General features: G+C 45.0%; 1 protein-coding gene across 3 annotated transcripts in view; it reads right to left on the reverse strand.

Moving 5' to 3' along the window:
• The window catches only part of SLC24A3 (solute carrier family 24 member 3), a 130,488-nt gene that overhangs the window by 50,550 nt on the left and 64,381 nt on the right, over positions 1 to 15,557 (reverse strand). For all 3 annotated transcript variants that reach the window (XM_072331212.1, XM_072331211.1, XM_072331210.1), the window contains exon 3: positions 4,686 to 4,762. Coding sequence is in view for 2 of the 3 variants with exons in the window: in XM_072331211.1 (XP_072187312.1) it covers positions 4,686 to 4,762 (77 nt within the window). In the remaining variant the exon portion in view is untranslated. The remainder of the gene's footprint in view (positions 1 to 4,685; positions 4,763 to 15,557) is intronic.

Consider the following 15,557-nt stretch of genomic DNA (forward strand, 5'->3'; position numbering starts at 1 on the left):
GCAAGTCCCAAAGAGGCCACTGAGAGTAAGGAAGCTGTAATGAGGCAATTGAGCAGATGCTTGGAGAACCTTCCTCTGAGTTAGAAAAGCTTTTTTAGGGATAGACTGAAGATGCCTAGCAGATGATTTAGACCCTCAGGATGAGGAGGGATGAGAGCACTTTCCTAACTCCTCCCAGCAGCTGAGCCATGTCAAGGGAAAGAGGATTAATCGCAGCATCATAGAATGGCTTATGTTGGAAGGGAGCTCAAACCCAGCCCCAACCCCTGCCATGGGCTGGCTGCCCCCCACCAGCTCAGGCTGCCCAGTGCCCATCCAACCTGGCCTTGGGCACCTCCAGGGATGGGGCACCCACAGCTCTCTGTGCTGCACTGCCAGGGCCTCACTGCTCCTTGAGATAGACCTTGCCTGCTTCATGCACTCAGCTCCCACCTGAGCCTCTGGTAACTGCAAGCTCTGTCAGCCACATGCTGAGTCCCTCTTCCAGCTGAAGGACAGAACAAAACTAGCTTCATTCTCTAATCCTCTCTAGGCATCTGGAATCCCAGATACCAGCTCAATTTCACAGCCAGCACCAGCACCCAGTGCCCTACCATCATGATTCCCTCTCTGCTACATATAATGGGTTCTGAAAAGACAAGGGTGGATTTCCAGCCCAGAGCAGCATTAAGTCAAAGGAGGAGCTGAATGCATTTTCCTGATGCAGCACAGAACTGGCAGTACCAAGTGTAGGACCCACACCTACAACACTCAGATGCAAGCCTACCTTGCTACTCAAGAGCTCCTTCTCATCAGTTAAAGATGCCACAACTGAGAGATACTCATCTCCACATTTTCATTTTGGGAAATCTGTTTTATATCATGTTACCCTTCATGAAATAACCAGGACAGCTTATAAAGATATGACCTATATAAAGAGCTATTCCGCGTTCCACATTTTCTAGCAGCTTGTCTATAAGTGCCTGTACATAATTCTTGTTCACATTTTTCCAATAATCTAATGATCAAGCTGAACTTCGGACCAGTTTAGCTACAGATCTAGAGATCACTCTGAAATGGACTATCAGTCTTGCTAAAAGATCTGTGTCTAACAGAAAATGCTGTAAGCAGACTGTGACTCTCTTCTCAGACCCTAAAAAGGCAGACCCTGGTTCCTTCTCAATCTAACACCTGAAATCAGTGATTTAGCAGGGATGTTACTGTTCGTGATAACTCTCCCTCTTCTCAGAAATGACATGAAAATAATTAATAGCAGTAAAGCAATCAGTTGATGAGCTACAAAGAACTAAATTAGCCGTTATAACTCCAAACCTGCAATATATCTTCAGCAGCCCACTTTGCATTTTAACTGAAGTGCTTTCAGCTCAGGCATTTCTGCTGACTAAAACTATTGCTGAACTGTTCCTGCCCAGTTTCTCTTAGGCTTTTAAATTGTTTCAGGGGGTTACTGTCATCTTTGTGAAGATCATGTTAAGTAATTCACCACAGCCTCACTGTGGGATCTGATGGAGTGTGTTTCCATTTTCACTGTCATTAAGCAGTAGGAAGAAGATGCTTCAGGAATCCCCTGAAAGGCTCTCACTTGCATCACCCCAAACATCCATGGTTTGATAGTGATAGGACAAAGGGGAATGACTTTAAACTAAAAGAAGGGAAGATTTATGTTATTTAGGAGGTAATTCTTCACCCAGAGGGCGGTGGGGCCCTGGCAGTGCCGCCCAGAGAGCTGTGGGTGCCCCATCCATTGGAGGTGCCCAAGGCCTGGTTGGATGGGCCCTGGGCAGCCTGAGCTGGTGGGGGGCAGTCAGCCCATGGCAGGGGTTGGGGCTGGATGAGCTTTAAAATCCCTTCCAACCAGAGGCATTCTATGATTCTGAGACTCTATGGAATTCCCATTTCAGAGCATTTGCCCTCTGGTTCTTCAGTTTCCAAACAACAAGCTTTACCTTGATGTCTTTCAGAAATTAACATGAAAGCAGTAGCAAAGGAGAGACAGGAGAAAGAGAACAAGATTCAACCAAAACGAATAAAAAGAGTTCAGCATAAAGTCCCTTTGATTCTACAGCCCTGTCTCCTCAAACCTGCAGAGAATACTGACTCTGTGTCTTTACCTTTTCCTACAAAGTATATTTCCATGTACGCTCTAATTTCATCAGACATTTGGAAACTGAAATGCTGGAGGGGAAAATCAGAATTAGAGGCTGATCACCTCCAATACAGTGACAACTCCTTCCAACTGAGACTGAAGCAGCAGGTTGCTAAAAGCTGAGAGTTGACTTCTTAATAAGCATCAGTTCTCTCTTGGACAATAGGTTACGTTTACTCTGCTGAGAGGAGACAAAGCTTTTGCCATTGGAAAGACACTGGGAAACGTCTCAGTAAACGGCTTTCATTTTCCTTCTGAAGTAGGCAGTTCAGTAGGCAGCTCACCTCCAATGTTTAGTCCTCAAAAATTGGCTTTGATATGTGTTACAGTACATTCGGCTTATTCAAAGCTGACCAAAAAAAACAAACCCCAAAACCAAGAAAACCTCCAACAAAATAAAACACCAGAACTGAGGAAAAACAAACTATCTTGAGAGCAATTATGTAGCTCAAATCATAACTTGTAGTACAGTGGAAAACAGCCCAACTTAGAGTTTACACAGTCAACCTTATGAGAACGCTGCGTGATTGCACTGTTACTAATAATGAAAAAATACAGCCCATATTTTGTCTCTTGTAAGCAGCCTGGAAAAGCACACGTGGAGGCACGGATTCCACTGAGATTAAAAATGACTGCAGCAACTCGTATTTTTAATGGCCTCATTCTAAACTTATTACCGTAACTCTTAAAAATAGCTTTTGTGTTGAAATCTAAGAAACACGAGTTTACAAGGTAGCAGCATGCTGTTATAATCATCATATTCTGCAGAGAGCAGCTGCACAAGAGTTGTTTTTCATATATAGAGCTGAATTTAACTACATGCGGTTAAACACTTTCTTAAGATCTCTCATAGCGCTTTCTGTATCACCCACAGTAGAGGTAGAAAGGGACAAACTTCTTCAAGACTATGTTATGTGGTTTACACATTTGCTGCACGGATCAGGAGCAATTGATACAGCTTCCTGAATCAGTGATAAGAGCAACCTTTCCCTATCAAAACACAAAAACCGACTGAGGCAACAAGAACCACAAGAGAGACAAATTGTCAGCATCCAGTTCGTTAACAAACAATGTGGGACCACAGACAGGAGAAACCCCACCTGGAGCCATCATCTTATATCTATAGTGGGGAAGCTGAAGATCCTCGGAAGACATCTTTCTTTCCACTAACTGCACACTAAGAGCAGCTCAGGGTGACTTGTGTTGGATGGCACGACTTTGAGAGATGGGTTTTATGGATTTTTGGGAGCATTCCTGCTAAAAATCCAGCTCAGGTTCAGGATTCCTTTTTCAAAACATCTCAAAGCTAAACGCTCCCACAGAACCTTGGAAGTCTTAGGCTTGCCGAAGTCGATAGTGATGTTACTCAATAATTTACTTTATCCATTCAGCTGAAGTAAAATCATAACAGAGCACTCACATTACGTGATGCAATACAATCTTCTTTACAGTTCAAAAGAAATCATGAAGGCACATAGCTAATGATAAAGCAAGTATTTTCTTTGCTGCTTAAAATGCATTCTCTCCCTTGCCAAGTACCAAGTTGGCAGCCCTTCTTAAATTAAGAAGACATTAAAGAAGATGTCTTCATCTACACAACAGAAGTTGAAAAATGGATTTGGAGGGGAAGTGCTTCCTTCTGTGTTGTTCCTGCAGCTCCACATATGGTCTTGTAACAGTTGTCTAGTGGACTAATCGACTGGGCTTACATTTAAATCTCCACTACCTTGAACGCTGACATCTCCAAGTATCCCTTCTACACTGCCTTGTCTGAGGCAGAGATCACACAACTCCAAGTCAAGGACTGCACGGCTTTCTGACTACTAACAGTTTAAAAACAGCATCTACTATCATCTTCCTGCCACATTTCTCAACTTTGAGGCTCAACACTTTCTAGAATTCCCCAACAAATCCAAGACCACTGTGCAGGTGGTAAATGCAGAGTTACAACCTCTTCTACAGTATATTCAGGAAGAGAAGCTCACTTCAGCAACTTAAATATGTGGGTGAGGATTCTGGACATCCAAGTTAGAGACCAACTAGAGTGCTTTCTAGTTAGATGACAGTATGACTCAAGCATCACATATACATTTCTTCTACAGGCACCATCTTTGTCAGGAAAAACAAGAACCTTTGCAGCATCCTTCCAGGCCTACTGAGCCAGGCTGGCATCTTGGTCTCACCACTGTCTGAGATGATGGCTACTTCTCCCTCAGTGCTCAGGGAATCCTTGGCCCTCTGAGTCTTAAACTGGTAAAAAAAACAAACAACCAACTTTCTGGCTCTTACATATTCTGATAGAGGGTTGGGTTTTTTTGATTTAGTTTTTTTTTTGGTCTGTTGTGTAACTTACCACGCATTAACATTATACTCAGATTAGTCACTAAAACTCACTCTCAGTCATGACTGAGAACAGAAGGGGAACGTCTGCATGCAAGAGCAGAAAACCCTGTGGGTAGGAAGCAGTATCAACTGTCAGTGAACATACTGAATCCAGTCCAAACTGATAGGGAAAGAAACACAGTGCCACAAAACTTACACAAATGACATGCAGGATGACAGCTCCATGCCTCCTGTCCTCGTTCGTGAAGATGTCATTGGGGAACTCATGGAGAGCTGCAAAAAAGAGAGAAAAAAAAAAGTCCAGATGCTTTACCACGTACTCAAAACTGCCAAGTGTACTGTTATGTTACACAATGCAAGAATACCAGGGCATTCTGTGGGGTGGCAGCCCTACAACAACCACCCTGTGGGCCCCATGCAGACGCTCTTTGTTCCATCTAGGTGTCAGCTTAGCTGAATTTGTCCTCTGTCAATCAGACATCTTGCTTACTGTGTAATTTGCTTCCGTAGCAGCTGTGAGCTGTGTACCCAAAGACATCTTGGAGAGAGCAGATAAAGCCCAAGGACACACATCGCTCTTTCAGAAAAGTCCAAGGGGAAACAGCATATTCATGTAGATGCCAACAGGTCACTCCCAGAAAGCATTGCTAGCTTATGGTTTTGTACCTGGAAATGGATGGGATAGGTAAAGCAGAGGGCAGGTGCTAGAAATACTGCAAATAAATCTCAAAGATTCTCCTACTAACACAGCACTGATCTGTATCCGCAGCTACAGCGGGGCTCTGCATCTCAGCCTTCCTCCTCTGCTGCCTTTACCTTACTGATAACACACATAATGTCCTGCTGCACTGCTAAGGATTGGGGTTGGCTCTCTGATCCCTCACAAAATAAGCACAGAGAGTTGCAATTAGCACCACAGGAAAGCAGCACCTGTCTCATCTGAATGCACATTGGCTTGATTCCTTCCCCCTCATCTGCACACACAAAATGCTTACTTTGAAGAGGCTGCCTGCAGCTGCTAATGCTTGGAGGCACACTATGACAGAAGTTGTTTCCTCTGTGGCTGCAAAGGGGACATCATGTGCCATTTAAACCCATGCTTTGCTTTTCCTGTAAAGGCAGCCCTCTCTACAGCTATGTTTCCCACGCTGTAAGAGCACAGCCGTCCCTCCGACTCTTCTCTTGATGCCGTGTCCTCCAATGTTACCGTGCAAGTAACATTCACTGATCCCTGAAAATACTGAATGCTCTCCACATGAGCAACAGCGTCCTCCCAGTGCTGTTCCCAACAGCACACACTTGGAAGCAAACTCCCTTTCAGCCTGTGTAAGGTTGACAAGCCCCAGGTCCTCGCCTCGGCTGCAGACCCCCCCCAAGACAACAGCTATGTTCCACGTGTGCAAGGATGGTGTTCAAGGACTCCCATGGCACAGCCTGCACACTTTCCCAACAGCAGTCTTTTCCCCGCAGCAAACTCAAAGGGAAAGTCATTATTGTTCTGAATGAAGGATAGAAGTGTTCACTCTGCAGTTATGCAGCAGGATACAGGCAGGATCCGTGCTCTAACTCGCTGCAGAAAGAGCATCTGTTGGCAGAAGTGAACCATGAAAAAACTTCATGCAGAAACAATTATTCCAAGTAACAGCATGATAGAGCAGGAGAGGGGAAACAAACAAACAAACCACAAACAACACCCAAATCAGATGTTGCTTCACTCAGAATCAGCAGATCCTGTATCCAACCTCATTATTCCCACCATAAACTGAGGCTAACTCTGTTGAGCACAGGAGGTTCACCATGTTTCTCTGCAATCCCATTATCAAGACTCAAGGTCTCTGTCTCGATACAGCCACACTGTGGGACAACAGCCCCACTTGATGCAAACTGCAGAACTTCTTTATTCCAATCACTAAGACAAGCTTAAGGCCTTCAAATCACAACAAATAATTGCAATCCTCTTCCTGTGATCTCCCAGTGCTCCACAACACTTTGCAGCCATTGGCTGCCCTTGGGTAATTCAGGGAAGGGAAAAGGGAAAGTGGAAAGGGGAAAAGGCAGCAGTTCGTATGGTCAGAACGTAAAGGTGGTAACTCATTAGTTACCTCCTTCCACCTTTTCAAACTACAACATGGCACAGTTTGCAAATGTGCAGAAGTACTTTTACCTCAAAGCACGTTATAAAAATGTGATATTCGTTTGCTGAGGATGCCACAACAGGTAACAAAGTAGGATTGGCCCAGAAAACGACCCTCCGTTGACTATCTGTTGGTGATACCGAGCATGGTAATCTAAATGCAACATCCATCTTCTGTAATGCCCATCTTTAGCAGTCAGCATGGGCAGAAGAACCGACCCCTTTGTTGCTTATGCTTCTCGCAAGGCATTCTCCTAGCAGCAGCCCACGTTGCCAGAGGACATGGTCCATTACTATGGTGGAAAATTAACTACATAGGCCCTTTGCTCCTGCCTGAGGAGACAAAATGTGCCTTGACCTGTTTAGATACTGTAAGCATCCTTCTACAAGCCTATCCAGTGCCATGAGCTGACCAGGCAATCAGAAGACTCACAAAATTAATGTCATCAAATGGGACCCTGAACATCACTGAAAGTGAACAAGAATCACATTTTACCAGCACTCTTGTACAGAAATGGGCTGAAGATGACACCGAATGGTGTTTCTACTTACACAATTCTGCTGGAGCAGGTCATAGAATGTTAGAATGTTATTTTGAGAACAGCACTTTGGGGTGACAAACAGTGAAGAGGCTTGGCAATATAACTATATAAGGTATTAGAAAACTTAAATGAAAGTCCTCAAGATGGGTAACCCAGTGCTTTATGCATACTGCACGCTACTTGGGTTTCTCCATTTAGGATACAGATGAAGGGAACTGAAAAACATATTAAGCTACAAATTGGCACCATGAACAACCTACTGCTCTCTGCCTCTGTTGGTCCTGAACCTGGAAATCACATGGTAGAATGGCCAAGGGAGGTACAAGTAGGACCTAAACAGTGCAGCCTCATTGCCCCTTGGGAAATGTTATAAGAAAAGGGAGGTTCTGAAACTCGGTGCTCGGTACTTGGCCCACTTAAAGCACCTGTTGATTCTTATTGCACGAGGAACCTTTCAATGCAATAGAACTGTAAGCATAAACCGATAGCCAACCTTCAAGGAAATGCATGCCAAAACAGTGAAGCCTGAATGCAGAATCATTCACGATCTCATTGCCTGATGGACTGGCACAGTGCATGGAACAGTGCAGACTAGCTCTTGCCTTTAATGTTAAGAATAAGATACCAAGTGCCACATTATGTTGAATAGAACTCTTCAAATGGAACTGATATGGTGGTAGGAGCTTTACACAAAAGCTGGCCTAAGAATATTAACTTACCCAAATCCTCGAATAAGGGTCCTAGTAAGTCTTTCATGTATGCGATACTGGGGGGTTCTTCGTGTGTTTGTGGACTGAACTTGGGGATGGCCCCATGTACCCAGTGTAACACACTCCAAACTACCAGAAACACCAACTAATTGGCAAATCTTTCTCGCCAAACATTGACATAAATTAACTGCTTGGTCATTCTACGCCATAGCCATCTTCTCCCCACAAGCTGTAGCCATCAAGTACCTGCATTAGCTCGTCACACTGCAGCAGCTTAGCACAATAAGTTACTGGGCTGATTAACCAGGAATCAGAAGAGAAATGAAAAATTGTTCTGTAGAATGTGGCACAACATTAGATGTATTGACTGCTGTCCAAGGGATTGCCAATGTGCAATCATTAACACTGATTGCTGTGCGCATATTCCTGCTGGTTCCAGAAACTTACTCATATGATGACACAGATGAAGATCCAAATCACTCCAATTGAGCAGCCAACAAACGATCCTGTCTATATCTAGTTAGCCTCCATACCTGCACAGGAGAGGAAATGGTTGTGAAGTATTATCGGGTTCTGTTTGCCCTATTAATTGCTGCTCACTTTATTGCTTATGTGGGGTTTGGATGTAATGCACATCAGCTGTCTTCAGACAAGCCACATCTCAGTTCAAGCCATCAAGTGGTGGAGCATGCAGCAAAATACAGATCCTCCCTAAAGGAGTCTCGTAGTTCGCCCTGGCTTTCTCACCAGGTTTAAGTGCACTAGAGTCAAAAAGTCTTGGAAATGACAGACTAACAAGCATCCAGGAAAACCAATGTCCCACTATGCTAATCCAGAAAACAGCTCAGCTATTAAGTTTGTTCAGTGTACCCTCATTAAGAGCAATATCTTTTTGTTAGATTTGCAGTTCTCTTTCCAAAGTCAAGTAATGGGTATAACAGTTGAAAAGAGCATGCAATATAATTGGATAACCTTTGTTGCAAAGTTGTTGCAAGTCATTTAAAGATAAATTACTTTCATTTACTCAAACGCTTTATTACATTTCTGGCTGTTAATTGGATTATAAAGCACTTAAAGACAGTCTGCCAATTAGGTTGCAGGCATGGCTTTTGGTAATAAACTGAAAAGCGAGTGCAAGGAGGATGTTCTGGCATTCTGAGTGTTTCTCGGTAATTCCCATTTGAATTGCTCAATAAAAGCTAAAATAACAGTTTTCTTCTAATGGTCACTTCTACATCCTCGACTTGGAAAAACCAAGCTGCTTTTTCCTGGCTTTCACATCATTATCATGAGTAAAGCTTCAGCAATTGGAATTTAATTAGCAATTCCATAGATGATTAAATGGAAAAAGAACGCAGACTCTCACAGCTCCGCCGCCTACTAAGCAGTAACTGAGCAAGAAGGAGCTGCATCAGGTTTGCTACAGACACAAGCAAGCGGTTTTGTTCAGCAAATCCTCCTCACCATTCACCAAACCATAAGACACTGCAAAGGAAAGACGGGGGAGTGTGTTTGTAGCCGCATGCAGAATGGTTTGCTAACACACATGCATATGCTTCTCTTCCCCTTGCAGCTGCTGAGAATTCTGTCTCTCAGCAGACAGAGCCAGAACAGCCAACCCCTTCATCAAGAGCCTGCACTTGTTCAAGGAGACTGAAGTGCACCTAAGGTAAAAAGCCTGCAGGAAATAAAGGTGTAAAAATAGAATAGGCTGATAGCTCTGGGAAGGAGACGGGAAATCCCAGCCATCCCTTCTGGGCACAGCAGCAACATCTTCATACTTGCTCAGGTTCAGGTTCCCACCCCATGCTGTAATGAAATGTACCTCCTTTGCTGAGAAAACCGCATGCGTTCGTCGCTCCAAGACATTGTCTGAACACAAACGTTCTTAGTGGCTGAGACTCAAATCAGTGCAATTACAAAATAACGTCTGCCAATTTGGAATCCGCTGCATTTGTATGAGATGCATCAGGTGCAGATGAGTACAGATAAGAGCAGAGCTCTGAAAAACACTGGAGCTCCGTTCTGCAAAGAAATAAAGGGTGCCTCTGCAACACCACTCTAACAACAGCCACCCTATTTAGATAGTATAGAAGCTCACAGTTTGTTATTCTGCCTAAAAGAGCGCTCAGCTTTAATGCAGGACATGGGTAGATTTTGCCAGGCTAATTTTGATCGCACCAGAAAAAAGCAAAACCAACTCTGTCAATGAAACCAAACCAAAAACCTCTGCCTAAATGACCCTGCAGACTTTGCAGGCACTTGGCAAACTGCATGGGCTTCACGGCTCTAGAGAAAGGGCTTCAACATCAGCACTTCCACCGCTGTGTCCCGTTTGGTCACAGGATACAATGCTAGTGACCTAAGTTCTGCTCTTTGGCATTGGATAGGGACCTGGAGGAACAGAGGATGCTCAGATAAGCAGCAGCTGCCATGCAGCAAGATGAGAGCTGAGGACAGCCCCCATCACAATGCACCCAAGCACAAAGCAGCAGCAGACCCACAAGCCTTACCTGCTTCCCTGCCAGACTAGGAGGAAGACTGTGTACCCAGGCTTGATGGGGGGAAAGTTATTTTAGTCATAATAGAATGAGATGGAATTCATTCTTGTCTTTTTATTCTAAATCAGTGCACACTTCATTAAAACCAGAAACCCTATTCAGCCTTGGCATTAGCTGACTTACAAAACGCTCTGCATTTCCACTCAGTTCAGAGGATTTGCTGGCACAATACAGGTTGCGCCTGTCAGAGCTGAGCTCCTTCAAGGCAGCTCACATGCTGTGCCAGGACAGATGCAAAGAGTAAATGCTGCTGTGTTCTTCTGCAGCAGGAAGTTAGCCCTTCAAAAGCCTTTTCCATTCAGTTCCTCTCCCTCACCTATCTGATGTTTCCATCCCTGAAGGGTCCTTCAGTGATGCTCTCAAAGCAATGGGAAGGGAATGTGGTGCCCAGTGAAAATCCTGGGTTTCCATTGAAATGGCTCTACTGAAGGAAGCTCCTGTAATAACACGCTGCCCCATCCCTGGAGGAGGTGCCCAGGTTGGATGGGACCCTGGGCAGCCCAATCTGCAGTGAGAAAGCAGCCCATGGCAGGGGCCAGAACTGGATGGGCTTTAAGGTCTCTTCCAACCCAAGCCATTCTACAGTTCTATGTTTCTTTCTCTGTAGCACACGTTCCATGTCACAGTGAACCACTACTGCTTTAAGAAACAGGGGGTTGCTGGCAGAACTACTCCCAGTGCTGCTGAGATCAGGCAGATGGAACGGGACACGGCCATTCAAGAGGGATGAGAGGAGTACATGGAAAGGTAACCTCCTATGGGTTTCCACAAGGAAATCTATCTACTGTCAGCTTTCCCTTCAATGTCTATTTGTGTCTATTTGAATAAAAGGTGAAGTGGAAGGTGTTTTGTTTTTTTTTTTTGGGGGGGGGTGTTTGTTTTTAAAGGAAAAACTCATCTAGATCAATAGTTCACAAAGCTGCAGCGTACACTCATTTTGAAACAAAGACTCTATGCTGCTGGCCAGGAACTGGGAAACTCTTGGGAAATCTGCCATGGCTTTTACAGAAGCAGCATAAACAAGGATGCTCAGTCTAGGCAATCAATTAGCAAAAAAAACCTCTCAGAAATTCAAAACCTCTGTTCATTTTTTCACTCTGTCCCCACAAATCTTTCATAGCCAAAGGCAAGTCACATCAGTGCTAAAAACTACAAACCCTAAGCAGCCTAGCCTTTATTACTATATGGGTTTCCAGGATAACTACTGTGTCCTGCTTAGCTGCTTCTTTCCAAAGATCTCTTCCCAGGTTGCTGTATAGGATACATAGGATAGGATCATAGGATAGAAGATAAGGCTCCAGAGTCACTGCTTGAAACGATTATGTGAGTGGGCTAGACTAGAATCAGGACATAGATACTCAACTCCAGTGTTTTGGGACCATCGCTATTCACAGTGGAGAAACAGATGCCTGGAGAGGCTTGGAACATCTAGCAAAGTGCTCTCCTTCTAGGACATGTCTCTCTGAAGTCCCTTGAAGGCTGACAGCAAGCTTCCTCATCCAGCACAGTGGGTCTAGAAGTGGCCTCCCGCTGCCCAGTGCTCATTCTGCCTTCGCTCCAGGCCCCAGCACGCCCCAGGCTGTGCAGGATAACTCTATTTGACAGAGCAAATTCTCAGCTATAAAACACTGCTTTTCAACAAAGTCACCACCATTAGCTGTGCATTTTTGCCAGCAATGGACAAGATTCATCACCACTGCTGAAACACACCATCACCGCCTCACTGTGCTCACAGCCACTGCTTGGTCTCTAGAAACATTCAGCAAACATCAGTGATGCAACCAGATGGTCTTACTGATCTCTTTCAACCTTAATGATTCTGTACCTCCACAGCTGGAAAAGGGCAGGCAGGTCCAAGCTCTCACCTAAGTTTGGCAGTCAGCAATAACACTACATTGACATGGCTAGCATACTGTCTAGCTCCAACAACATTCCCTGAGCTCCTGACAGTGTAACTGGCCATACCAAATACATGGGACTGTATTGTGCACCCCAAGATCTGTCCCTACGCAGTCTAGCAACTGCCAGGATGGGCTTGTGGGAACATATTTCCCCTTTTTTAGATGCTGTTTGGATTATAGTAACTCGACCTACAATTCAAGAGAGCCAAATTATTCAGATGTATCCACAATAACTATTTTTGTTTTATTTTTTAATGTTTCCCCACTTACAGACCAAAACCAAAACCAAGCAGCTGATATAATAGAGGTGTACTGTACCCACCACATAAGTCATGTAACATCCCTATGGGCAAAGGCACCATCCTGTGTGTTGTGACACTTCACCAGGGCTGGCTCTTAGCAAGCACCGTGTGTTCAAATAGCAGTCTCTGTATCTTTGCAGTAATGAATGCTAATTGCCCCAAATTAAACATTTATGATGGATGTTCATGCAGCAATGAGTTTAAGCATGCATCCGCTTCGGGTACTGCGTGCTCATTTGCTTGCACAGAGGAATAGAGGGCTTGTGCCTAACACAAAGGATGCTGGGGTCACATACACTGAACAAAAGAATGTTTAAAACCCTTCCAGGCTGACTCTTCAGCAGTGCTCAGCACAGAGCTGGAGTGTCCCAAAAGGGATCCTTGCTGCAAATCAATGCCACAGAGTCCATCACAATGACCAAAAGCTGAGAGCCTTTCTGCAGCACGTCTGTGGGATGATGGGTCACTCTTAAGGCCAGAGAGAATAAAGGAGGCGGTGCAGGGTAAGCCTGTCCCCAAGAAACTCATGCTGATTTGCACCAAGGTATCTCCAAGAGCAACTTGCTGCTCGTTTGTTCCACATGCACATACATCACTATCACAAGCAGCTACTACTTATAGAAGGAAATGCACAGTAGCATTGGTTATAGATCTTGCAGACGTAAGCACAGCTGGCCTTGGATCAAGGTAACTCCCTTGACAAATGCAACACTTACGTGAAATTAAACATTATCAGACACACTCTGGTCAGAATTAACGAGCGCAAGGAAGGTTCTCAGCAAAAGCACAGCAAGAAAAGAATAAATCTCTACTAGTTCCCATTTTTAAATGAACTGTTAGGAATTCCTAATAACTTACTGGCTTAACTACAGCTATTCCAGACTTCATGGGCTTCTTCTGAATGCAAATAATTCTTTCTACAGCTTTCTTCTGGGAAACAGACATTTATGTAGATTGCTCCAAAAGTAATGCCTCCTTTATTTCCATGGAAACTACTACAGGTATAAAGGGCATGACGACATTGATTGACAGCACATTCTCAGCTACAAAACACTATTTGTCAGCATAGAATCATAGGAGAGCCAAGGTTGGAAAAGACCTCCAAGGTCACCCAACCTAACCATAACCAGTATTTCCCAACTAAATCATGTCCCTCGGTAGAACAGGTAGGTACTTTTGAGACTGCTCCCAGGTGCACAGAGAAGGGCTGTGCTTTTCCATAGACAGGCATAACTTCAGATCTCCCTGCAGTGGAGCCGTATTGCAGTATTTCTTTCAGCAAGTTGGTACCTTCAGACTGGAAACAAATGAGAGGACGACACCTTTGCATTCTTTGTGACTGCAGAAAACCACACGAGCATTGGCACAGGCTGCCCAGGGAGATGGTAGAGTCCTCATCCCTTGAGGTTTTCAAGAAAAGGGTGAATATTGCAAAGTGACATGGCCTAGAGCATGTGCTGATAGCTGGACTTGATGATCTATTGGTCATTCCAACCATGATGATTCTGCAGCTCCAGTTTTGCCTATTTATACTTGTGTCTTCTACCAGACTCTCCCATTTTAGCAGGAATGACATAAAGAGAGAGAAAAGGAAACTCTCTCAGCTGCCTCCTTGCTACTGGCTCAGTCCTTTTCTTAGTGGCTACTGAGTACTAAAGTCTCAGCCTCGTCCCTCCTCATTTGCATCCCAGGAGGAGATGGGGTCAGCAACAGCCTTGAGCCAAAAAGGACTTTGGAAGCAATACTCCAAATGTGGCCTCACCAGTGCAGAGGAGGAGGATCACCTTCCTCATCCTGCTGGCTGTGCTCTTTGTAATGTGTCCCAGGGTACCACTGGCCTTCTATGGCCACCAGGGCTCATGGCCAACCTGTTGGCTATCAGGACCCCTAAATCCTTCTCCACAGAGCTCCTCTCCAGCAGGTCAGCTCCTAACCTGTACTGGTATGTGTGTTATTCCTCCCCATATAGTAGGCAGGATCCTACACTTGCCTCACTGAACCTCATCAGGTTCCTCTCCACCCAACTCCCAGCCCATCCAGGCTTTGCTTAATAGCAGCACAACCTTCTGTTGTGTGTCAGCCACTCCTCCCAGCTTTGCATCACCAGCAAACTTGCTGAGGGTGGACTCTATCCTTTCATCCAGATTGCTGATGAAGATATTGAACAATACCTTGAACAACGTTGGCTGTACAGCCCAATTCCCAGCACCCACCCCTGCCCAACAGCACACACTGCTTGCACAACCTGCCCACACACTCCCAGGCAGAGACACCAGGCCTACCCCCATCCACAGCTCCTCCAGAGCACCCTCAGCACAGTGACTTCCACCTCAATGCCCTCCAACACCACCTTAAACCACCAAGGATTCAGAGCTGCATGTGGGCTTCAAATGGAGGGGATGTTTCTCCATGATTCAGAACCCAAACTGTCTGTGGTTCACACCATCCTTCCACTATGGCTCCTTGTCACTGCAGACAAATGGTTGAGGGTGGTTGCCTGCCTTGCATTTCACCCAGCCTTCACTCCCCAAGGACAGCTGCCCAGTCCAGCTGCACAGCTGCCACACGCTCCGCTGTCCCCATGCTGTCACTGCAGGGATTTGAAGCCCACAAATGAATTTCAGCATTTAAACTGTCTGGACGCATCTGCGCAGCAACTCTAATACTCTTTAAGCTCCCTCAAATTTCTAAATGCTTAAAGCTATTACAATCTCTTTGTTATTTTACGTTAGGCATCCCATTAACTATTTTCTTACTTTGATGTAATCAGTGTTTTACATTATGTGGAGATTAATTCTGGGCAGTGAGGCCAAATGGCCTGTCCTTTCTGCAGATGGGTCAAGCTTAGAGTAGAGGAACCCGGCGTGTGAGGCACAAGAGCCCCATCTCAGTGCAGGAGTCACCATCCTCTCTTGTGC

The sequence above is a fragment of the Excalfactoria chinensis genome, chromosome 3 (assembly GCF_039878825.1).
Source record: "Excalfactoria chinensis isolate bCotChi1 chromosome 3, bCotChi1.hap2, whole genome shotgun sequence".
Taxonomy (NCBI): domain Eukaryota; kingdom Metazoa; phylum Chordata; class Aves; order Galliformes; family Phasianidae; genus Excalfactoria; species Excalfactoria chinensis.